The 24,709-nt window shown below is 36.1% G+C and overlaps 2 protein-coding genes across 4 annotated transcripts in view; one reads left to right on the top strand and one right to left on the bottom strand.

Moving 5' to 3' along the window:
• Nucleotides 1–24,709, top strand: part of PI4KA (phosphatidylinositol 4-kinase alpha) — a 60,771-nt gene that overhangs the window by 20,868 nt on the left and 15,194 nt on the right. For both annotated transcript variants that reach the window (XM_085302746.1, XM_085302745.1), the window contains exons 19-38: nt 11,779–11,887; nt 12,584–12,720; nt 13,364–13,497; nt 14,524–14,606; nt 14,877–14,947; nt 15,062–15,186; nt 15,916–15,997; nt 16,744–16,827; nt 17,145–17,234; nt 18,389–18,508; nt 19,072–19,164; nt 19,518–19,674; nt 19,989–20,116; nt 21,329–21,487; nt 21,760–21,911; nt 22,434–22,541; nt 23,274–23,401; nt 23,483–23,602; nt 24,257–24,336; nt 24,484–24,677. In XM_085302746.1, coding sequence (XP_085158872.1) covers nt 11,779–11,887; nt 12,584–12,720; nt 13,364–13,497; nt 14,524–14,606; nt 14,877–14,947; nt 15,062–15,186; nt 15,916–15,997; nt 16,744–16,827; nt 17,145–17,234; nt 18,389–18,508; nt 19,072–19,164; nt 19,518–19,674; nt 19,989–20,116; nt 21,329–21,487; nt 21,760–21,911; nt 22,434–22,541; nt 23,274–23,401; nt 23,483–23,602; nt 24,257–24,336; nt 24,484–24,677 — 2,354 coding nt within the window. The remainder of the gene's footprint in view (nt 1–11,778; nt 11,888–12,583; nt 12,721–13,363; nt 13,498–14,523; nt 14,607–14,876; nt 14,948–15,061; nt 15,187–15,915; nt 15,998–16,743; nt 16,828–17,144; nt 17,235–18,388; nt 18,509–19,071; nt 19,165–19,517; nt 19,675–19,988; nt 20,117–21,328; nt 21,488–21,759; nt 21,912–22,433; nt 22,542–23,273; nt 23,402–23,482; nt 23,603–24,256; nt 24,337–24,483; nt 24,678–24,709) is intronic.
• SERPIND1 (serpin family D member 1) lies at nt 1,070–10,435 on the bottom strand. 2 transcript variants are annotated; one of them, XM_085302743.1, is made up of 5 exons: nt 10,395–10,435; nt 7,509–8,380; nt 3,520–3,793; nt 2,494–2,638; nt 1,070–2,070 (listed from the first exon to the last, which is right to left on the bottom strand). In XM_085302743.1, the coding sequence occupies exons 2-5, from the start codon at nt 8,362–8,364 to the stop codon at nt 1,879–1,881; spliced, it is 1,467 nt and encodes a 488-aa protein (XP_085158869.1). In that variant the 5' UTR covers nt 8,365–8,380; nt 10,395–10,435; the 3' UTR covers nt 1,070–1,878. The 2 variants fall into 2 exon arrangements, with proteins under 2 accessions (XP_085158869.1, XP_085158870.1); XM_085302744.1 differs by lacking the exon at nt 10,395–10,435 and having other exon boundaries at nt 7,509–8,384.

The raw sequence follows: 24,709 nt of genomic DNA, 5'->3' as shown, positions 1-24,709 counted from the left end.
ACCTAATGTAAAAATTATGAAAATACTTTTCTATTTCAAWTTTTTACTGATGATATGTTTGTTCTGAGTAGCTGATGTTAACTACATTTTTCTTAACCAGTGTGACCTTTAAATGGAGTCAGTGCCAGAATCTGAAGCAAGAGTTAATGGTTACATTAGGGTTGTTGAAGCAAATATTTGACTTTCTTGCACAATGTATGAAGATCATGAGTTTTGAGCAGTAGCTAATTTGCTTTTCTGCTTGACCTCTTTCCCTTGAATGGTTCCTGTTACCTAGGTCTCAAAAATACCTGTTTTCAGATGCTCCAGCTCATTTAATCTTTGATAAACTAATCAAACTTCGGGGCATGAAGAATTACTCTTTTGAATGTGATTTTATTTTTGAATATAGATCAAACAATTAAATGTGTATATGAATGTTAATGATTCAATACTGAATATTATATTTTTGCCCTATGGATTTAAGAATAAGCACAGTGTAAGGTTAGGAGTAAAGAGAGCATCTGAGCTCATTATTTGATATTARCTCTTCACTATCCTGTTCCTTCTARTATGGATATTTCATTTGCTGTTGGGTTAAAAAGGCTTTGTGTATGGGGCAAGTAATTGCAATAGATACAAAATTAAAAATGGCRGTATGTAAAAGCAAAATGAAACCAGTAAATTAAACCCAATATTGGAAAACAACTTTTGAAAATTTTTTTGATCTTTAAAATAACTGTCGGTTGGTAGCTCATTTTGCATATTTTTGGTAATGTGAAACARATTGAAAATATAAACATATTTAGATGCATGTAGTATTTGATGCTACAAACAGTAAAAAATTACTAGATTGTAAGGCAYGTGTTTTAAAACGTATGATGCAGAGGAAAGTATGAGAGATTACTATGTTCATTCATTGTAATAACTTGTACGTAAGCTGTAACTCTTCCTCTAGCAGGTAGCAATATGCTACAGAAGGCAGAAAAATTTTTACTTTTTCAAATGAGAAGTGAATTTGTGTTTTGTGTGCATATTGTTATCCTAAGGCTGTAGGCTTTGAGTCGTTCAAGTAAGCCATACAAGATTTTGTTCATAAAGTGGAGTCTGGCGAGCATATTTGAACCCTTAACATACATTGTAGTTGCTAGAAATCACTTGTGGTAGAGAGGAATAGGCAATACAGAACTCATGAAATGAGCATCTATTCAATATAAGATATTCTAAGGATCTTTAATTTACCTGTTTGGCCTAATTCTGGTATTCCTTGTACTGATGAAGAGCAGAGGAGGACTTTGAAATCATTGAAGTTAAGCTGGGGAAAAATAGTGGCTCCATGAATGTTTCATTCCTCCAAGACATTTTATCTCCTTCTGTTTGGCCACTGATCAACAAGGTTCTATAAATCTGTTGAATATTAAATGRTGCAAGCAAAAACAAGAATGCAGATAACTGTTCTTTTTCAAGTTAGATTATATAAAATACCCAGCAAAGGTTTAGGTTTCTAAGACCAGTCAGGTATTCAGGAATTGCTTGTTTCTATTTCCTAAAAATAGGCACTCTAGCACAAATTTAGAGCTAAACTTTAAGCATCCAGATAGTCTAAATATTTTATTGATTACATTTTATACACTGAACTAGAAAACGAAGGGTGAATTACTTTGTGATTTTTTTCAATACATTTATATCAATACATGGTACTAACTATTTAAAATTGCAGTCAAATCACCTACTGCTATGAGTCCATTCATGTGAAACTATCCGCAGATACAATATTTTGTTTTGATAGCAGTGGCATTTGTAATAAGTAATATGACAATAAAATTTCCTTTACGATATTGGTATATTAATGTATAATCATAGAGCCAGTGTGTAAGATCATGCTGGAGATCTTCGCTTTTAAGACTTGGCAGGGTTGACAACTCTGCCCATGAACAGAAGGCAGCTGGTACGATGTTCATAGATTAGAAACAAAAAGGGTCGATCGACAATAAAGCGAATCTGAGTAGAAAGAGGCATGAACCCCACGTTGGTTACTGCGCCAGCCTCTGTGCCCTCTTCGTTCACAGTGATTGTGCCTTGGTGATTGAACTGTGGGGGGGGAAAAAAAGGACATAGAAGGTCTCTTCAGTATACTCAAAATCATGTGCTCACAGCATTCCTCCATTGAATTTTTTTCATCCCCCATCCTGCATTTGGCTCCCTTGTGGCAATTTTGGTGGTGGCTCCTGTGTGGCAACACTCCTTTGGGTTTGGTGTCCGAATAGGCCTATTTCTGACTGAATGACCACAATGCTTTTAGTAAGTTTGACATCCAATTAAGCATATTGTCATTATATAACCAGAGTACAAGTACATACAGGGACACTGTCTTGCCTCCTGCATTCTCCAGGAAAGACAGGATAGTATATTATTTTGGCTTATCAAACTGTGAATTATTGTTACAGTGTTGCCATGTTTTCAGATGATACATTTTAATCAGTAAGGGAAYGAAAATAGAAGAAGAGTAAGTACCCTGTCAATAGTGACTTTTTCTTCTGATATACCAGAATAGTCGCCTTTTTCATTAAACAGTTCTTCTACTCCCATGGATCTCAGAAAACCAATCAAGTCATAGCTCTTCTCCAATTTAAATTTAGGCAGAACCACTTCTCTTGTTCTAGCAAAGACAAAAATGAAAAATYATTGGGGAAAATACATATTTGCGTTATTCCTTTGCTTTATGTGTCTGAGTTTTCTGTCGTTTTCACCAAGCAAGACTAAAGCATATACAAGAATTTATACTGTATTTTCACATACAAAACTTGGGCAACATTAATTTTAAGTCCCCCTACCCATATTGTTAGTTTGTCAATATAATGCTTGTGATGCTTTATATCAGTTGTGGCTACAAGATACAGGGCTCTGAGCATTTCAGTACATAGTTGCACATGCTTGTAATAACTGTTGAACTATCTGATTTTTCAGGAGTACTGAATCGGAGATTTGTTACTTCTATACAGTAGAAATAGGTTGGCTTCTCAGTATCTAGTCTGACATCTTCCATAAGACAGGCTACATAATTTTTTATCCTCTCCCATAGTTGTGGTCTGTGTTGTTAGTTACTGAGCGTATGACCTTACGTTCCAGATGTGTTGATACACGTTGCTGAAATGAACATAGGCTACGTACCATATGATCCAGATTGTTCTGCAGAAATAACCTGCTATTATCACACTGCTATTTTTTCTCTTCTTTGCAAACTTTTCAGTAAGAACTTTTTTTTTTTAATTCACAAAATTAAATTCTTAATAGCAAGAACAACGGGGCTCTGTTAGAAACTTCTGCCTTCACCTCCCTTGATTTCTTGCTGGTGTTTAAATTCTAGTATATCATTGGTCCTGATACTTAACCCAGTAAATCCACCCTTTCTTTTTAATTTTTGATTTAGAGCTAGTTAATGTTTTTAATCAAAATACCGTATGTTTTCTTCTGTGTCATTTACTTACCCTTGCCAGTCTCATCAAGATAGTATATTAAGACTAACTTTTCAGCAGATACCTGTTTGTCATGCTCCTCTGCCATTTTTCAACCACTTGAGGTGTTATTTGTTTTTCTAGGGCTTTCATGCCTGAGAGCTTGTGTGGAAGTACAATCAGCATACTGATGTTCCCCACGAACGGGAGCTGTATCACACCACAGTCTAGCTCAGGGTCTGCAGCAGCAAGGAAGTTCCCTTTAGTCTGCATCATAGGAACCTTTATTGTTTGTTTTTCATTCAGTCGGAAACTTCTCTTGGTTGTCATTTCCACTGGAAACTTATTTTCCCATGTTCCTGTTAACACAAGGCAGAAARCAGATAAACAAAACATCCTAAGAACCTTGTTTAATAAAATATTCCCAGAATAAGAGCTTGTGAATTTGAAAATACTGTAGTGTATTTTTAATTTTTACTAAGCCTAAAGAAGATGACAGATTGTATAGTGACTTTAAAATTCCTGACTTTATTTCTAACTTAACATTTGTATCATTTGAATGTTCTGAATTAGATAAGTAGGTAAACACAAACTGGACATCCAAGTGGGCTTGTGTACCATTTTTCTAGAGAGAATCTAGAAATTAGAGTTTAAACAGATACAAAACATCTGTTAGATCTTGCACCTAATAGAATGACTGACAGCTATTTTTTAATGAGGGATCTGATAGCTGAAATGATCTGTTTAAAATGTGTTATTATTGCATCAAATTAAGTAACAATTTTTTCATTTTGCATACTTTTWAAAAGATAATATGCTGAAGGCTTTATCATGACTTGTTTCATTTGAGTGAATTAACTTTTCATGTTAAGACATCTTGAAGAGTTTGAATATTGACTGCTTAATTCTCTGAACTGCTTTGATTTGATTTCAACGCACCTGAGAGTGTTGGTCATCTAACAGACTGGGCCAAAAGAATTAAATCCCACTCCTTTTACAGGCCAGAGGACTCTTCCGTCAGGACTTGAATCATGCTATGTGGGGATTCTTTGGGTATTTCCTGGATATTTATAATAATAAATATTCCTGGATATTTATTGGCTATATAAAAGAAGTTTGGGGTTTTTTTAAGCAATGTTATTAAAACTCTCTTCAAAATTGGCTCTGGAAAAAACATTATTCTTTAATCAGTAGACAGAGTTAGAATTTTATAGTGCACATAAGGCTATTGGTATTTCCTGTTAGAACTCTGGATTTTAGATCACCATTGACAAGCAAATACATGGGGAGTTTGGATGCGACTGCGTGGAGAGACTACAAGTTAAATGTTAATTAGTATCTTTTAAAAAAAGATTGCAAGCAATTCTAAGATCCTTAATTGAATTGCCTGACTGACTGTAAAGTAACCAAAGGGGAAAAAAAAAAAAGACCTGAGTCCAGTTTGCATTCTAACAGTTTCTTGTTATTTCAAACTGAAAAGGAGCAATTTGAGAAGTGATCAGACTATGGTTAGTACTCTTAAGGGAATGGGATATAAAGTGAATTGTGCCATGCCCAGTTAGGCCTGGCCTAATTGTCTTACTTGTTAGGGAAGAACAACATCTGGCTGTTTTGGGGGGACCAACATTCAGAAGTGTGAGGACTCTAGCTAATGACTTGAAGAATCTGTTGGCCAGGGGAGCTTCATCAACACTGTCAACTTGTTAGGAATGGGAGATGTTCAAAGATCTCAGCTCTTCCTAGTGAAAGTGAGGAGCTGAGAAACGTTTCTCTTGACTTCACTTTGGTGAGTGTTTGTGTCTTGGGATAAAATACTGTTCTCCAGCAGGAGCTCTGTGATCAACTGGGTTTAACTGTAGCCAGTTTACACTTCACAGACTTTTACAAATTCCTATTTTGAATCTTCCCACCGTGATGTCTTTTGGATCCTTTTGCAGTGGCAGAAGTTGTCTCCACTGATTGATTTATCCCTTGCATTCGTGATGAGAATCTCAGTGGAGCAATTATGGCACTTGGCAGGAAGCTCATACATGAATGTTCAGGAGATGGAGGAGATAGATCTCAGTTGGAGGTAGACTGAACACCTATGCAGGATAAAACTTGCTTCCTACCTAAGACTGAATGGCTTCCAGCGCTTTTACGATCGTATTTATCATTAAAGGAGTTTTGAGACTCTGTTGTGTTTGAGAAGTATCCTCTTACTCAATATTTTGTGTGGTACTGGCCATCTGGGTGTAACTGAGGATACTCGTAGGTTTCTTACCTCCGAGAGCTTAACAAAGCTTGTCTCTAATGATAAAAGCAGTGTAAATATTGTAAATGGAAAGATGTGGACAAAAATCATCATGTCCAGGAAGAATGGTGGGGAAATAGGGAAACCCAAGAACACAACTTGCTTTTAAAAGATTGATTCCAGTTTGAAGCAGAAGTGCCAAAAGACTGTGGCTGTAAGATGAAAGAATGAGACACATCAGTATGAAAATAATTTTTCAGGTTTTGAGGTTTAGAAGTAATGGCCTTCAGCAGAAATTATGGCATTCTGGATAGACAAGGCAGTTTGGACTATCAGGCTTTTGTGGCACCTTTGGGGAAAGAGAATTAACCTAAAGTGTTCTCAGGCTTGATGATTCAAGCGTTTCCATAGGAAACTCTTATCTACTTTTGCCTGATGTTTTTGTTTTCTAAGATAGTGCAAGTATTTAATAATTGATCAGAGTATGTCTTGTAAAACAAAAGATACTTTAGATTTGACCAAATAGGGAAAAAGTAATAGAACTGCTTCACTTTGGGTATTTCTTTTTTAATGATCAGTAAAGCCATATGTTTATTAAGATCRGATTATCAGAGGTGTACTTAAGGATACAAATATGTTCGGTCATTTCAAATCATGGGATTACTTGGATTGTATACTAATGACTGGTCCAGAACTTTTAAAAGGACAAGCAGCATTATTCAAGGAAGTAATGCCTTTTAAGTGAGAAAGATGTGTTACGTAAACTTGTAAGAACACTATTGTAAGATCAAATGCGAAGAAGGTGCAAGAGAGCCCTTGAGCATGTGTTTCCTGGAAGCAGGGACATAATCAGGACAAGGAAGCCGTTTTCTAGATTACGGAAAGGAGCGTCTTGGACTTGCAGACATTACTATCCTTTTGTGGCACACTGTTTTTCCCTACTGATGTTTTACTTCACCTCCCACCTTTGGCTGACTTAATACGATTTAAGAAATTTGTTGAAAAACTGTCAAACTTTCAACCTGATGTAGATAATCAGCATTGAAAATCTCACTACAAGCTATTAATTTAAATGTTAGGGAATTGAAAATAAGGATTTTTAATAGCAATACATTGTACGGTCTTTATCCCAAGCCTCTTTAACTGTTCAGCCTATAATCAAACCCGTAGGAGCCCGTGTCAGCAGACWGTCTGTACTGAATTTACCAAAATATTCCAAGGAATGGGTGCATTTGTTTTTAGTTTTAGTGGTGGACTGTTTTGGTTAGTTTCTTCAGTCCCCTGAATAGGCCTGTTGGCAAGCGTCACATTCTGATGATATAAAATTACATATGTTAAGCTAAAATTCTTCAAAACTGATAATTCTTAACATTTCTGAAGTATTCAGGATTAATAAGTGCTTTAATAGAAATCAACTAATAGAATTTCATTGAAGCCAATAACCTGAACCAGGAACAAATCAGATTAATAATGTAAACTCATGTGTAAAGTAATAACTTCACCATCCAAGGGATTCTTACAAAACTTTTATGCTTTCTGAGGCTATTCTGCATTCATCTGTCTTTTGTCTTCCTTTTGGAGTATAAGCTTTTGAGTGAAGTGTTTTTTGTCTTGGCACAGTACCCACTGTAACTTCAGGGCATGATTGGAACATCAGATTGCTAGAGAAACATGCAAAATATGGACTTACGATACAGATTCTTCTTAACTAGGGCAACGATAGGTTATTTTGAGCTCTAGACTAGATTTAAGTTCAGTCTTGGATTTCTAGTGAAGTATGCAGTTCATTGCAACCTGAGATAATCCACTGCTAAAAATTGAAATAAATAAAAGTTTTTTACCTTTAAAATAAAGACAGTTAAGAATCATCATCAGTGTTGTAGGGTTTACATTCACAAGAGCTTCCTTTATTAATCCTTTCGTCAGCTTCAAGATACGCTCGTTGGTTTTCGTTATGAAGGTAGGATCTGAAAAATCAGCTGGTTGAGCATCAGCAAAGTAGTATGTTTTCATGTTGTTTCTGAAATCATTCAGAATAGAAAAGTCCTTTCGAATATAAAGATCACTGACAGACCTCAGCGTATAACCAAAATTGCGTCTGAAAAGCCGATGGGTAAGTTTGCGGAAGAGATTATGAACAGTCATGAGCTCATACTTAGTGCTGGCATTAATGAAGTCTTCAAAGCCAAGAACAGATAACACTTCCTGGTGAGTATGACCCTTCAGTCCCAGGGAAGTCATAGCCATTGCAGTGGATATGCCAACAGGAGCCATCAGAATATTTTCTGAAGAGTTGGCTTTGTCTGCCACGCTTCGGTAAAGGTTGAAGCCAAAGTTTGCATTGAGGATATTGAGGCGCTGGATCCTGGTTTTACCTTGGAAAAGTTCAAGAATATTTCCTTGCTGGATTTCAGAAATCATGTATGGACCAGCATCAATAATGTCGCTGTAGTCATCTTCACCCAATATCTTTTCAAAGTCTAGATAGTCCTCTTCCTCCTCCTCTTCAGGAATCAGATCATTAGTGATAGTGTTTTCTCTGTGGAACTCCAGTGGAAGGTTTGGCATATCATAGGTCTCATTTTCATGTGGATGTGCATCTTTAAGGCTTTCAAAATGCTCATTGAAGTCCTTGATTCCACAAAATGTGGAGGTTATAACGAGAGTGAGGGCAAACAAATGAAGTAGGAGCTTCATTCTGAGAGGTTAAAAGCTGGAAGACAACATAACGTAATTGAGGAGGTGTATGGTAATTACATTTCACAATTGCCTGTTCTCTCAGTGAAAATTTCAGGTTCACTTTGAATTCTGTCAGACCATAAGATCTATAGTTACCTTATTTGACAGTACTTTTACTGGTACAGAGCTTAATTAGTTTTACTGCTAAAACATTTTTGCTTATGCAATGTCTCAAGTCTGCCAAATGATCTGTTGACCTCTTGCCATAGGAGGAGTAGTTATTGACATTCGGACAGCAACAGACTGGTTACCTAAAATATCTAGGACTCTTGATTTATAAACCAGTAACACTTAAAAAGTATACTGACTGTKTTACTAATGTAGGCTAGCAAGTAGATGTGAAGCTAGCTCCAAAGCTTGGAGCTTGGGAAAAGGAGGGACTAGACATTCATTAAAGGGGCATACTGGAAGGCTGGAATATACAGAAGAATTTGAAAAATGTATATTGTGTAGCTACAGGAAAAGTAGTTGGAGTATTATGAGAGTATTCTTTGAAGGGCAAGGCTGAAACTGGATGGAATAAGGGAGATTTGTAGATCTAACAACAAAACCTGGAAAAAGACATGCGTTTGTACTGAACAGCCTTAGTGGGATTGGCTACCTTGTTTTAGGCGTAAGCATGTCTTGGCCGTGTCTTATTAAGGTGTGTTACTCCTTGACTGTGCACAGCTTTAACAACTGTGGTGTGCTAATCTCACTCTTCCATGAATGATTCTCTTGATTCTGCTTAGTATTTGGTTATGTTTACTTTCTGGAGGACTGCACAATATGTAGTACTTTCTTTTTCTTCATGATATGAGGTCTATTTAAGTTCAGATTTAGAATTTTGTTTCTCTAGTCTTAATGTTATTCTGACCTCAGTTATTTTGTTTGAGAAATTATTTAAGTAGAAACTCCTTTTTCCAAAGAAAAACATAGTCTGTTTGTCTATTGAATATTGAGCAGTAGCATTTTTCTGTGATTCTGTTTTTGAAGCCAAAAACTACGCCTTAGATGCGTATTAGGTGAGGAGAGTGATTCAGCCTTCCTCAGCTATGGAACACTGTAGCTAGGAGCGAGTCTGAGAGACTTTTTGCTGTAGTCATGGATTGTAATAATTTATGGCCTTAAAAAGATGCAATCCTTCATAGGATAATCGAAGAAATATCGAATCAAAATATAAGAACGTAATAATTCTGTATCAATTGAAACTGTAAAGTGGTTGTCTGATACCTGAACAAATTCCTTGTTTAGAAAGTTACTTGGTGACTTCATAAACTCAGTTTCTACTGATAGTATTTATTTTGAGTAAAAAAGTGAACAGTATAATCTACAATATAATCTAGGAAAAAAAAAATACTATCAATACAAAAATCTTAATAAATGTATTGATAAAAATGTTTTTAGAACTAGCAAAGAGTCCAAAGAACTGTTTTAGAGATGTGAAATGTATAGATATATTTTTCTATATCAATGTGAATAAAGCCAACATGGGAAGACAAATATTTCCCAATGTGCTGTAGCAGGACTGAAGTAGTTAAGCAAAATTTTAATCTATTGAATTCTCCCTGTTAAACCTGCAGTCTTAGAACTATGTAAGGTGATTATTCCGTATCAAAAACTTTTCTTTTTCTTTTTTTTTTTTTTTTGGTAATAATGAAGGATCACTAGCAACTGCCTTTTAAAGAGTTTTGCATTGAGACTGAAGGACTTCAGCCAGTATTTTTCTTGATCTTTATAAATTCATTGCTTTTCTTTCCCCACCCCAGAAATAAAACATTTAGGGCTATGGTACTTTATGCAGTAACTATTGATGAGTGAGTGTTTTCTACTTCTGTAGTACAAGAATTTGCTTTCTGTAGTTCCCAAATTTATATTCTCATCTTCAACAAAGTTTAATTATTGTTTAGTTGCATTCATATAGGCAAAACCTTCCTCCCCCCCACTGCAATATATGTGTCTTTATGTCAGATAGAACTAAAATAACAGAAGGCATAAAAGAAGCTTACCTTTAAGCCACTGTACAGAAAGGATGTGTTGACTAGCTCATGTAAGGGGAATGGAAGGATTTAAAGCTGAACTTTGACGTTAGTTTTTTGTGCATCTCCAAAGTAAACATGCTCTAAACCAAACACTAACTCGCTTCGTCAGCCAAAATCCTTCTCTTGCATAGTGATCTGTGCTGAATTGTATGTTGTTCATTGAGCAACTTCTATGGCTTTGCAGGTACTTGCTCACTTTTGAGAAAAATCTTTGAGCAAAAATTGGTGTGCATGTAAAGTTTCAAAGTCAAGCACACACATAAACTTGGCTGTTTATGAGTAGTAAAAATCCAGTTGCTGCTGCTTCATGCTCTCTGAGATTGGAAGGCATCTTTTTCTTTGTATGTCCTAAATCACAGAATCCTGAATTGAAGCCACAGTGGTTGGGATGATCAGACTACTATAGTCAGTGTTGTACTGTTGCAGACATTTGCTTTGCACAACGAACTTATTAGTATAGCACATTTCACCAGCTTAAACTTGGGTTAATTTTACTGAAATAGAAGCTTAGATTATGGTTTAGATTTACAATCTAACATTTTCTTAATAAAGCTTACATTAATCATGTTCAGTCGAACTGGATAAAACTCTCAATTTAATGAGCCTTTTCTTTCACTTTTTAAATACAGCATGTACTTCTAACACTTCTTAGGATCACATAGTATCTGATTTGTTTTATAAATTTATATAAAATTGCATATCATGTTGACTGGGGGTATAAAGTGTACTCCAGTGCTAGTGGCTGTTTGTACAAAAAGTGTCAACTTTAGATGTATTAAAAAATAATGTTCTCTTGCTTCGTTGTTTAGACAGTAAATTCTCCAGGACTGATGTCATTTTGTGCGTGGGTGCAAACAATAAAAGATCCCCAAATGGTGCCTCAACATATTTCTGCAAAGCCAATAAACAATAGCAACCAAAAATATGTTAGACTAATATTACTTTTTCTTTTTGCATTCATTTGTACTGAAACAAAGCTGCATGGTATTGTCTTCAAGTCACCGTTTAAAGGATGCTGTGATCTCTTTGCAGTTGTATGCTGATACTGTGTCCTCTTCAGAGGATAATATGCATCAATATGGTATATTCTTGTGTAAAACCAAGTGAAATTTTGCTTTATGTATTTCAAATATTATCACTTAAGGTATTCTAACAAAATCAAACTTTTTTCAATATAATAACAGCAATTTAATGTTAGTTTAAAACAATATTTATCTATTATTAGAAATTAGATGACAATATTTCCTTTGGAAATCATACTAAATTAAAGTATGTGACCTGATTCATTAACATGGAGTTAAGTTATGTAACCTCCAGCATCTTCAGAGTTTAATTTTTATTTCTTTGTTAGCTCACTAGACGCTTGCCACCCATCAAGGAGGCCAAGCCCAGGCTGCAAAAGCTCTTCCGTGACTTCTGGTTGTATTCAGTGCTGATGGGATTTGCTGTGGAGGGATCAGGTAGTGTAAATTCTAGAAGGATAGCACTGATACCTGGATTTAAACTCTTGATGAATGTAAGTGTAATTGTGTGAAAGTCATTTGCAGTAGGCTGAAGAAAGATTACAGACACAAAGCATAAAGTAAGCAGCTTTCTAGTAAAAAAAAAACTACTGTCAGTGACAGTTTTCTAGTAGAATTTGATTACATCCTGGTCCTGTTTTGCCATGGGATTCAGCACAGTATGATTTGTTCTTGTACTTAGGCTTTTTTTGTTTTTTGGTTTTTAGGTTTTTTTTTGTTTGCTCTGCTAGTACTGCTGGTTAGCCATGACTTACAAGTGTTGATAGCTAGGTTTCTGAAAGGGAAGATCAGACACATAGGGAGGTGTAAAGTAGAAACAAGGTAGAAACTTACCCATTGAGACGTTTCACTTGGTGTTACCTAAGCGTTTTTGTTAGGTTTGGAATGCAGTCCACTTGTGCTGAGTGTTTGTGCATACGTACATAAAAAGTTGGATCTGAGTAGTAGTGCAAAGCTTGATAATGCTGATTAACTTTGTGAATCTGCTAGACTTGTTAAAGATCTGGTAACAGTTTGGTTTAATGATGATAGTAATCGCTGAATATGGTTCATTGAGCTGTATCAGCTTAACATATTCCCCACACACATCCTTTTTTTCTTCCTCCCATCCTCATCTTTGCACTTGTGCTCCAGGTCTGTGGCCAGAAGAATGGTATGAAGGTGTATGTGAAATTGCCACCAAATCTCCATTACTCACATTTCCCAGCAAAGAACCTCTTCGATCTGTTCTTCAATACAATTCTGCCATGAAAAATGATACTGTGACTTCCGTAAGAATCAATTTTTTTTTTATTGTGTCCTTCTGTACCCTCTATGTATTAAAATAATGTATTAATGAAGAAATACTTCTCTGCAATAATACAATAATATTTTTACCTTTCTCCTATTAGTGAAAAACATTTTTTTCTTTCCTTTGTTTTGTTTTGTTTTCATGCTACTTTTATGACAACAGTGTATATGAATGACTTAGGTTTATTTTCATCAAATGTGACAATACATGTGTTTGATGTGGTAGCTATGCTGCTTTGGCTAAGTATAGAAAACAAGTGTGTGTGGAGAGGGAAGCCTTCTAATAATATACCTCATCCATTCTGTGTCAGACTGATAAAACTTGTACTATATATATATAAAACAAAAAAACCCTAGCTTTGGAAGGAAACACCACATTCATTCTCTCTCCCTGCTCAAAAAAAGATTACTTGAGCTTTTATCTTTTTTCTTCTGGCTTACTGCTGGTATAGTTCTGTCTCTCTAATAACATAGAAATGTGCATGTGTCTAGAGGTTTAGTCCTGTGACATCAAAGTAGAGCACAACAGTCCCATGAAGTTTCAGAAACTGGAAAGCAAATGCTTTCAAAACACAAACTATTATAGTCCTCCCACTTTAGGTAACTGAATGTATTCATTTTTAGGCTGAATTAAATGAATTACGGAGTACCATAATAAATCTCTTGGATCCTCCTCCAGAAGTGTCAGCCTTGATCAATAAGTTGGACTTTGCCATGTCTACCTATCTGCTTTCTGTCTACCGGCTTGAGTATATGAGGTATATATGTACTTTTTTTTTTTTTTTTTTTTTTTTTTATTTTTGTTGTGTATTTAGCTTTTGGGCCTTTTGCTTGGTTTTATTTTATTATTATTTTTTTTAATATTCAAGTCAGGATTGCCAGAAATTAAGATAAATAGTAATCGGTATTTTGAGTCAGAGTAGCTCCATGGAAGACTGACACTGTGAATTCATCTGTGCTGAAGTTCCTTTAGGGTGGATAAAAGGAYAGAACGCTGTAGCTGGATCTTAAAAATGTGAACTACTCTGTACTAATTGAAGATGGACACAAGGGCCCTAGAAAGGATAGTCTTGAAAGCATAATACATCTGCACAGAGTTGAGGTCTTGTGTTGTTCTTCTGTGCTGTGAGAGTATGGTAATGGAGGAGCTGAGAGAATTATTTCTGTAATGTGCTTTTATTCCCTTCACTAGTGTAGTTTATTTTGTACGAATTTAATTTACTCAATTCACAGATTTTCATTCTTTACAAGCTTATTGATTACTGCTATTCAAAGAAAAATCTGTATGTGAAAGCTGAGGTGAGGGTCTGGCAGTGAAGAAAGTAGGAAGAAACATCTCCATCTAATACTTACTTTGACAGTAACTAAACAATAAAGACAAAACATCTCCTGAGACTTCCAGGCTGTATTTTAGAAACAGTTCTTTAATAAATAGTATTTGCATCTTGTACAAATACAACACTCGCACCTGCCTATAGAAATGCAGGAATTGTACCATGTTTATGTGTTGGTGGTGATTATGTAAGTACATCATCAGATTTCCCCCTCGGGTGGTGTGTAAGTTATTTTCTCAGTGGCAGACCAGCTCCTTATCATCTGAGCCCTGTTAGTTCAATGTAGAATGAACTGCAAAATTACTGTAAAATGAATCATTACTGTTTGTTTTGGTATGTACTGTGGTGTTAAAGGTACTTTAGATTTGTGTTGAAGGTGTTTAAAAGAAAACAAAAAAACTAAACAACCCAAAACCTCCCCCAAAACCCACAAAACTGTTGTCCTTTTAGGGTGTTGCGTTCAACTGACCAAGATCGCTTCCAAGTCATGTTCTGCTATTTTGAGGATAAAGCAATTCAAAAAGACAAATCTGGTAAGATGATCTATCTAGGTTATTTTGCAACTTGAGATACAAGAAAGTGTGGTCTCCAGGCATGCAAAACTAAAACAAATCAAACTGAACTAAATAACAAAATGAATAACAGTAGGTTGCTGTTGTTTTATTTTTGCCAGAGAAAGCTGAGTTTATTTTGAAACAGTTTTGTTCAACGCCAACTGAGTAAACATAAACACCCTTTACATTTTAATTACATTTAAAATACAATTCTGATAGCTAGACCTGTGACTTCTCTCAATTCTTCAGGCATGATGCAGTGTGTGATAGCTGTTGCTGATAAAGTGTTTGAAGCTTTCCTGACAATGATGGCTGATAAAGTAAGTTACTTGGAAACTAAAATTAAAGCTTGTACAAATGTTCTCATTCAGTTTATGAAGATGTGTTTAGCTTTTTCCTTAAATGCTTCGTATTTCTTTTTGAAATGTTTTTAGCCTAAAACCAAGGAGAATGAAGAAGAACTGGAGAGACATGCTCAGTTCTTACTGGTTAATTTTAATCACATTCACAAGAGGATAAGAAGAGTTGCAGACAAATACTTGTCTGGTCTTGTAGATAAGTGAGTACAGATTTCACTTCTTGGTTGCTTTTTTTCCCACACTTACTACTTAGAGAATATTCATGAAAGTGAGGAAGGCAGGTGTGTGGATGTCATGACTGGTGGTTCTACTAGACCATTTCTTTGAAAAATATCATTCAACAGTGTCTTTACCTGGGCTCTGAAACCCCTGCTTAAAGTGAGTTTCTTTATACTATTCCCACAGATGGAGGAAGGGAAAGAAAAAAAAAAAANAAAAAAAAAAAAGAAGAAAAGAAAAAAAAAAAAGCTCTAGTGTTTTGAATGCAGTATGATGAACTGTGTCCTCTGCTGGACAGTAGACCATAGTGTGTTCTGTTTGCATAGCAGTGTAGCAGTGTAAAGCTTTACTTACTGAAGTAATTATTTCAAAACTTTAATGCTGAAATAAAGTAGCAACCTGTTATTTTTCTTAACCTTTGCATCTCTGCAGTGTGAGTGCCTGAGTTGTCTAATCTGAAGTGTTGCATTGACTTTGTTTTTCTCTCAGATGTGTTTCTCTCATGTACCTCAGTTCTGGGAAACAGTTCCACTTAGCTTGTTCTTGGCGAGCTTTGGATCCGTGCTGAGCAGCTTAGTGCTTTCTGTTGTATATGAATTTACCTAGTGATGTGTATAGATAGCTCTTTGAGCAACTCTGTTTCTTAATAAAAACAATTCCGTCTTCAGCTCCTCATAGTCATTGTGTGTGTGCTTCCTGTCTTGCTCTAGATTTCCTCACTTGCTGTGGAGTGGAACTGTGCTGAAGACTATGCTAGATATTCTGCAGACACTGTCACTGTCTCTTAGTGCAGTAAGTTCCTTTTTCTTTTGATGCTGTTACAATTATCAAGTATACCTTCCCACTTTTTCTTAGAACTGAATTTTTTCCTTTGTTCTGCAGTTATTTGAGGTTTATTTTTTTGGAGTTCTTGGTTTGTTTGTGCCACAGGAGGGGAACCTTCATCATTAAGATTTATATAATCTTAATATTAATAATAACTTATTAGATCTTAACGCACTCCTGTGAGGTAAGGAGTGTGTTTGCATCCCTATTCTATAGATAGTAAAAGTAGTGCTTGAAAGTTATCAAATGAGATTCAGAAAGTCAAATTTAGTGTTTGAGAATAAAATAAAGGATTCCTAATTCTGCGTTAAAACTATCAAACTGTCTTATTTGAGATTTTTTTTTTTTTTTTTATGATTTTCAGGTTATCTTCTCATTGATCTGTGTATATGTATGCATATTCCTTGGACACTCAAAATATTACATACAAGTGTTTTTGAAGATGGAAATGCTTTCTAGAAGCTTATTTTAGTACTAAATGTTGGGGAGAGGGCTTAGATTTTTTTTTTTTTAGATTTTAGATTGATCTATACAGAGAACCACACTGGAGTAAAAAAAAGTCTCTTAAAATATTCAGATTGACTTTGAGAGCCAAATGTTAGCAAAGTGGTTTGTAAATCAGACTTCCTCTTTAGAGAGAGTGCCACTTGTATTGTTCAGGGTAAGTGATGATCAACTTTATGTTACTGAGACTTGACACTGCCTTTGTTTAGGACATTCACAAGGACCAACCATACTATGACATTCCAGATGCTCCATATAGAATAACTGTCCCTGACACACATGAAGCCAGAGAGGTAGGTAATCCTTCTTGATACATCAAACAGCAAAATAATGCTTGACTCTTTGTCTTGGAGATAAATTACTCTGAGCAACTTTGAAAATGTGTCCTTGGGTAAGATTTTCCTAATATAAAATGGCAACTGGGCATTTATATTTTTCTGAGTCTTGGCATAAAGTGTGACAGTTCTTTTGCTTACCAAGGGTATATTTCATTGTTAAGGGAACTTTTAACTGTATCAAGTTGCTGAAACCTGTCTTAGTTCATATAATTTTACTTATTATACCGTTAAAGGCAGTGCTGCTTTTTAAATATTGATGCTTTTTTAATTAGAGTATAGTGAAGGATTTTGCTGCACGCTGTGGAATGATTCTGCAAGAAGCAATGAAATGGGCTCCCTCTGTTACCAAATCTCATCTACAGGTAATGAGCCTACATCTATGGAAGAATTAGATTTTTACAGATCTCCAAAATTAAGAGCTAGATTGTGTGTTGTTTTTGATTTTTCAGGCTTTCTAAACATCATTTTAAATTTCTCTTAAAGATTTCCATTATGACACTGGCAAGACATAATTTTAATTATTACTTTTATGTGACTGTATGTAGTCTGCACCTGAATATTTTCAAAATAACATTTTTGTAAACAGTTGATCGTCCTGGATGGACTTCAGAAATCAGAATTTGATATAGAATACTCTACCTGACAAAGATCAATTATATCTGGTGCATTAGCTGAAAATATCAGCTGGTGAGAAGTATTTGCAATTAGGATGTAAAATTTGTTCCTTTTTGAGAAGATTTTTTTTTCCTCCCAGTATTTACAGTTCATTTCTGAAATGCAGAGAAACACTGTTAATATGAGAAGATTGTGAACCGCAAGCTTGAATTAAAGTATGGATGTAGTAGATGCTCGCATGTGGCAGAGTTCAATAAGAAGTGATCACAAGACTTAGAAAAGGCTACGAAAGACTACTGATGATGTACTAATAAAAGTACTAAAATACCTTTTGTATAAACAAAATCTTGCTACAGTAAAATGCAGATCTCTTCTGCTAATCTTTTGCTGAGCAGTTGGAAAAAATTAGTCTGGGTTAGACTAATATTCTGCCTACAAGAGCCTGTCTTAGTGCAGATAATGGTTTTTGGGGAGGCTCAAGAATAGTCTCAGGCACTGCAAATCTACCTGGGCTTTGTATTTCTTTCCCTAAAAAACCAAGGGACTCTCCTTTTTGAAAAAGGATAACTAATTATATTCCCATCTTCCAGGGAGTCCAAAGCATTTCCTTTTGAAAAGTACTTTTTGTGAAAAGTGTTTCCCTTTAAAGAAGCCATCAGCTTTCAGATACCTTACCTTTTACAAAATGGAATGAATCTTGCTCTTTATGTATTTAGGATGATGTTCTTAGTTTCCTAGTGCCAGGAGAGCAATGCCTAAAAGGGAAGTGTAGAAACAATGTTTGTTGTCAAATATATGTATAATTGAGTTTTCTGGTGGTTCACAGTGATGCACCACTTACTATGAGCTACCATCTGTAGAAAAATGCAAGTTTTCCAACAAATATAATTATTTCTCTCAGGAGTACTTAAACAAACATCAGAACTGGGTATCAGGTTTGTCCCAGCACACAGGACTGGCTATGGCTACAGAAAGTATTCTGCACTTCGCAGGCTACAACAGACAGAACACCACTTTGGGCGTGAGTATTAGACATAGCTCTTGTTTGTTTGTTCATGTAGCTGTATAGGTTTCATGTTAATTTGATAACATTCAATATAGCTAAGTATATGAATTTTCTAATTTCTAATGTTTCTAAATCATTTTTGTCATAGTACTTGAGCATTTGCTTTGTTTTTTCTGTCTCCCAATCATGATGATGATTTGTAAAATACTGAAAAGTAAGATGAAGACAAATAAGAGAATGAAACTGTAGCTGTTCCACCAACTAAGATCTTTTATACTCTTCTATCTTTTTCCTTACCTGTTCATGAAAGCGGAACAGCAGCCCCAGAGATGTTTCTTTATGCCTTTTATAATGCCCCCCTCCCTTTTTAATAGACTTGCATACTGTATTTATGGAATTAATGCATACGTCCCTTATTTGGTTTTTATTCGTTCTGGTACTGTTGTTTCCAACAGTCCTCATAATCTTCTGATGATAAGCCCAAGGAAAACTAAACATAAATCTTATTTGAAGGTTTAAATGGTAAAAAACACATGTGCATGGTACAGTGTAAACAACTGTATGTGATCTGGTCATAGGCAACCCAGCTGACAGAAAGACCTACTTGTGTAAAGAAAGACTACTCCAACTTCATGGCTTCTCTTAACCTGCGCAACCGCTATGCAGGAGAGGTAAGCAGAGAATTTCTTATGAGTGTAGAGTGTTTACCAACCACAGCATGGCTTTTCATGGGATAATATACCTTCCAACTTCAATTATTCTATGGTTCTGTGTTCATTTAAGCATAGACTTTAAAGTTAAATCCCTTTCAAGATAAAGGGTGTAACTTTCCTAGATTATTAAGCAGATCGTTTTATTGTTAGTCTTGCAATGAGTTCTTAGTAGGTAAAGCTAAGGAGCTTTAGCAAAGTAGGAATGAAAGATGTCTCTGTTCATAGTCATCTACTTACTCAGCACACAACTGATCCCACACTGGGCTCCTGAAAATATTACTCTCTTTTGAAAAAAGAATTATATTTTACAGGTTTCTGGAATGATTCAGTTCTCAAATGCTACAGGACGAACATCTGACTTGAATAAACTGATGGTTAAAGAACTGAATGATGCTCTTGAATTGGGCCAGACTGAATTCTATACTCAGGCCATGTTTAAGTTGACTGCACTGCTAATAAGCAGCAAAGGTAATGAAAACCAAATGGAATTCTGCTTTCTGGCTGTGAATGCCAAGAGTAATAAACAACAAAAAATACCTATGTGCAAACCCAGTAAGTGTCAATATGTAGCAGAACTATGATTAAAAAAAAAAAAAAAAAAAAAAAAACAAAAAAACCCCTATGAATTTTTAACTATATTTATTTTAGGGAAAAGCCTCTCAAACTAAAAGCTATTTATTAGGGATTGATTATCACATACTTTGTACACCAATTTCATGCTGATGTGAAAAGTATTTCTTATTTATTCTTTTAGAGAAATCTGTGTGAATGTTTGTTTTCAGACTGTGATCCCCAGCTTCTTCATCATCTGTGCTGGGGACCCCTGCGAATGTTCAATGAACATGGCATGGAAACAGCAATTGCTTGCTGGGAATGGCTACTTGCTGCCAAGAATGGAATAGAAGTGCCGGTAGGAAGCTATTTAACAATTCTTTCCCCACCTCTGCAAGGGGGGAAGAGAGAAAAATATGAAGAGAATGACAGTTATTGTGAATCCATGTCAAATAAGGATGTTAAATGTATTGTTAATCAGTTGAGCAGAGGTTTCTTGGTAAGCTAATGTATTGATGGTAGTCTGAATGCCCTCACTAAGTGGACTGTGGGAAATGGATCTCTGAGCAGCTGGGATGATATAGCCAAGAAAAGTTGTTAGTGTCTGAGCTGTAGAAGTGATTTTGCTGCACAGGGACTTTAACTGCTCATGAATTGGCTCCTGAACTGCTAAAATTTATATAATACTATTTTAAAACAAATGGAAATCATTGCCCCCTCGCATCATTCAGAGTCTCTGTCCTTGCATTAAAAATAGGCTTGCAGATACCGTAATCCTGTATCAGGCTAGACCAACTGTATTTTGTGAAGGGGGGACAAATCTAATAGTAGTAAAGCAACTCATCACACACAGATGTAAAAAGCTGCCTTTGGAAATAGTTTGAATGAGTGAGCACTCTGTTTTCCTTGCTGGGAATAATCATCAATCTGAATTTTTGTAGGTCAGTTCCATGTGCACATTGCAGTGGCTTAACTTCTTAAAAATTTATTCCAAATTTTTTTCTGAATTTTATGGGAAATATCTACTGCGTGTCTTGTTGAGGAGATCAGGTGAGCACCCTCAGTTTCTGGGCTTCCCCTCTACCAGAGGATTCTACTCCTTAGAGCAGGGTTGACAAAAGTGAATGCGTGCGAGCTTTCTCTTGTGCAGTTCATCATTTGTGTGCGCTAATGAGCCAGACTGTCCTGAAGTGCATGAGAAGGTGGCATATATTTGTCTCTGCTGCTGTGATGTTGGAGGCTCTGCCCTTTGATAGAGGGGGAGAAAGGACAGCACCAGGTGATTAACAGTTCGGTCTCCTCAGCAAAATACAGAGCTTGTCTGTTGTTGCCTGTAGTCTTTCCATTACAGACTGAACTTCTGAAGAGGTTTTCATCTCTTTGTAATTTAAGATGTGAAAGAAACACTTTATTTCAGGTGGAGTGTATAGACCTGTCTCTGCCTCTCCATTAACATTGCAGTGTTTTTTAATTGAATCATTCAGATCCTTCTGTGCTCTTCGGAAAAAAAATCTGTGCTTTACACACAAGAACATGTTCTTTAAACATGAAACACTGATCTTTTTTGTAGTTCATGCGGGAAATGGCAGGAGCCTGGCAAATGACAGTGGAGCAGAAAGTTGGCCTGTTTTCTGCTGAGCAGAAAGAAGCAGATCCATTAGCAGCCTCAGAAGAGAGCCAGCCAAGGCCTTGTCCACCAGAGGTTACCCCCCATTATATCTGGATAGATGTACGTAACTCTCTCCTGGAATGTTGCATCTACGATAACATTGCAGTGACACTGTAATTAAGCTACTCTCTACTGTTTGGTCTTGTAATTCTGGAGAGGTAGCGCAGCTTGGGACTGCAGTGCCTCTGCCTTAAAACCAGGAGCTATGCTGTTTTTTAAAGCAACATTGTAATTGGGGAGTGGAAAAAGATATCTGAAATAGAAAGGACTCAATTTTCTTTGAGAGAAAAAAAAATCAAAGGAAGCATGGCATGTCTATCTCTCCTTCTCAGTTTCTTGTGCAGAGATTTGAAATAGCCAAGTATTGCAGTTCTGACCAAATAGAGATCTTCTCCAGCCTGCTCCAGCGGTCTCTATCCTTGAACATTGGAGGAGCGAAAGGCAGTTTGAATCGACATGTGGCAGCAATTGGACCACGTTTTAAGTGAGTGTATTTTTTCTTTCTTTGTTGAAGGAAATAAGGTTGAGGTGGAGGCGGGGAGAGAGAAGAGCTAAATACCAAATGTGTAACTTGTCATTGGCCTCAAATGGTGAAAAGTCTTTTAAAAGTGCGGAATGATTTAGAATCTAAGCTCTGTTTTCAAAGTAGAACTAGCTAAATTAGCTTGAAAGTCATTTTTAGTGCTTCAGAAAACTTCRTGGGATAATTTTATGTAATGAACTGCCTATGTCACGGACCTAGGCAATGCATCAGTTGGGTAAAATTTTCTACATCAATTGTTTTCACTTTTTGAGACTTGAAGGCTTCAACTTTCTGTTGTTCTGCAGCCACAGCTTTAGGAACATCCTGATGATAGTACAGTTTGCCAAGGACAGTTAAATGGACATTTTTCCCCTTGTATGGGTTGGATGGAGTTATAGGTATTAGTAGAGTTGGTATGGTATTGCATTTGTGACTATTACGGAAATGCAAAAAATTTCACGGTCTAAATATTTTTTGTATTAGGTTGCTGACACTGGGGTTGTCTTTGCTGCATGCTGATGTGGTTCCAAATGCAACTATTCGAAATGTGTTAAGAGAAAAGATTTATTCAACTGCCTTTGATTATTTCAGGTATTTTTTTTATTTGCAATTACTCACTGGAAGTTTGTGTGTACAGTTTCTTAAGTCTTTTATGATTCTTCAAAGCAGCAACTGGCTTTCTCTTGTAGTGATTTAATTTATTCCTTTCTTTTTTCACCCACTAAATACAAGGCTTTTCTTTCTCTTGTGTCTCAGTATAGTTCATGAACCATCTTGATGAGGCTTAGATATAAGCTCCAGATTTATATGTGGTTTATAAACTAGCATCATCAGGACAGTTCGTATTCTTTCCTTTCTCTCATTATTCTGGAGATTATGCTGTGCTAACAACTATATCTAGATTTATAAGATTTAAAAGAATTGCTCTTGCAAAGTGTATGGCTGAAATGTAGCTTGATACAGCTTTTAAAATTTATCCTCACAGAATCTGATGATAAATGTACTTTCCACATTTGGCGTGGGCATAATAGAAAATGATGCAATTGACAGCAGTGCCTGACAATGTCAGGAGGTCAGAGTCAGTTGTAATACTARATTCCAAGTGAATCCAAGATGCTGACAGGCTGCTGCCTTAATCTTCAGTTTCAATAGGAAAGTTTTACTCAGTCAGACAGAATAAAGGAATGAGGATAAAATGTAGTGATGCATAGACTGCTTGTTCTCATAGCTTCTGGTCAGAAGAAAGAATGGCTTAATTAGACTTGTGTTTTGGGATTTTTTGTTTTGCATTTACTTTCACATTTTTTGTGTGATTTCTTTAAGTTGTCCCTCAAAGTTCCCTACACAAGGAGAAAAGAGGCTTCGTGAGGATATTAGCATATTGATCAAGTTTTGGACAGCTATGTTCTCAGACAAAAAATATCTGACAGCCAGCCAGCTAGTGCCACCTGGTGAGTTCTTTTACATGCAGTTCCAAAAACCTGTTGGTGGTTTGAGTAGATTCTACTTTAGGTCTTTTGTTCTATCGTCAGATAATCAGGACACTAGGAGCAACCTAGATATCAACGTTGGATCGCGGCAACAGGCTACGCAAGGATGGATAAATACCTACCCTTTATCTAGTGGCATGTCAACCATATCTAAAAAATCAGGTATCTCTTTAATTGCAACAAGCTCATTGCATCCCGCTTCATAGCATGGTTAATACACAGTTGTCACTTAAAGCCAATATTTGCCTTTAGTGTTGGACTCCTGTTTTTCTGATAGAGTATTTAATTGTTAATGCCATGCTCGAGGTGGTGTTGAGGGAATGGTGCCTCACTGGGAGCAAACAGCAAAGTTTTGAAACGAGCTTTTTGTTCAATAGAACATTCAGCTCTGCAGTGCAGAAGATAGGAGTGGAGATCAAGATATATTGAACTCCTGAAAATAAGTTGCATTACATGTGCACATGTAACCCAATGATTTTTCTGGGCAGCGGAATGGCATTAGATTGTGAACTGTATTTTTGCACAGCTATAAGCTATATGCTCTTATTTTTAGTGGGGTGCTGTACTTTTAAAGTGGATGCAACATTGACTAAACTAATAACCCTATAGACTGTTATTCTCAATATGTTTAGAGAACAACTGCACGAGTAGATGCAGTGCTGACTTTCTGAAGTCACTCTGGTCTAAATTTACAAGTGTCATATGCTGGTTCAGTCCTTTAGCTCGTGTTAAGGTTGCGAGATGTAGACAGTTTGAAAGCAACATTTAAGATAATGAAGAAAAAAACACCGAAAATATTTTTATCCTTTCCTGAAGGGATGTCCAAGAAGACTAACAGAGGGACGCAGCTGCATAAGTACTACATGAAGCGGAGAACATTACTGCTCTCGTTGCTGGTGGGTCATCAGAAGAATAGGGGCACTGCACAAATTTGAGATCTTGAAGCTGTTACAGGATAAATATGTGAAAGCAATGTGAGAGAGTGAAAGTGGAGTATTTTTTTTCCTTCAAAAAATATTTTGTTTTTAATCCATTTCCCTCAGGCTACTGAGATTGAACGCTTAATCACATGGTACAATCCACTCTCTTCCCCTGAGCTAGAGTTGGATCAGACTGGAGAGAGCAGTGTGGCAAACTGGAGGTCTAAGTATATCGGTCTTAGTGAGAAGCAATGGAAGGATAATGTGAATCTGGCTTGGAGCATTTCTCCTCATCTTGCTGTACAGCTGCCTGCTAGGTGAGAAATTTCAGAAGAAAGAACTGATAAAA

This window comes from Rhea americana, unplaced genomic scaffold (assembly GCF_003343005.1).
Source record: "Rhea americana isolate MKP2758 unplaced genomic scaffold, rheAme1 scaffold_191, whole genome shotgun sequence".
Classification (NCBI taxonomy): Eukaryota; Metazoa; Chordata; class Aves; order Rheiformes; family Rheidae; genus Rhea; species Rhea americana.
The sequence above is the reverse complement of the archived record's forward strand: the minus strand, read 5'-3'. Positions and strand labels throughout refer to the sequence as shown.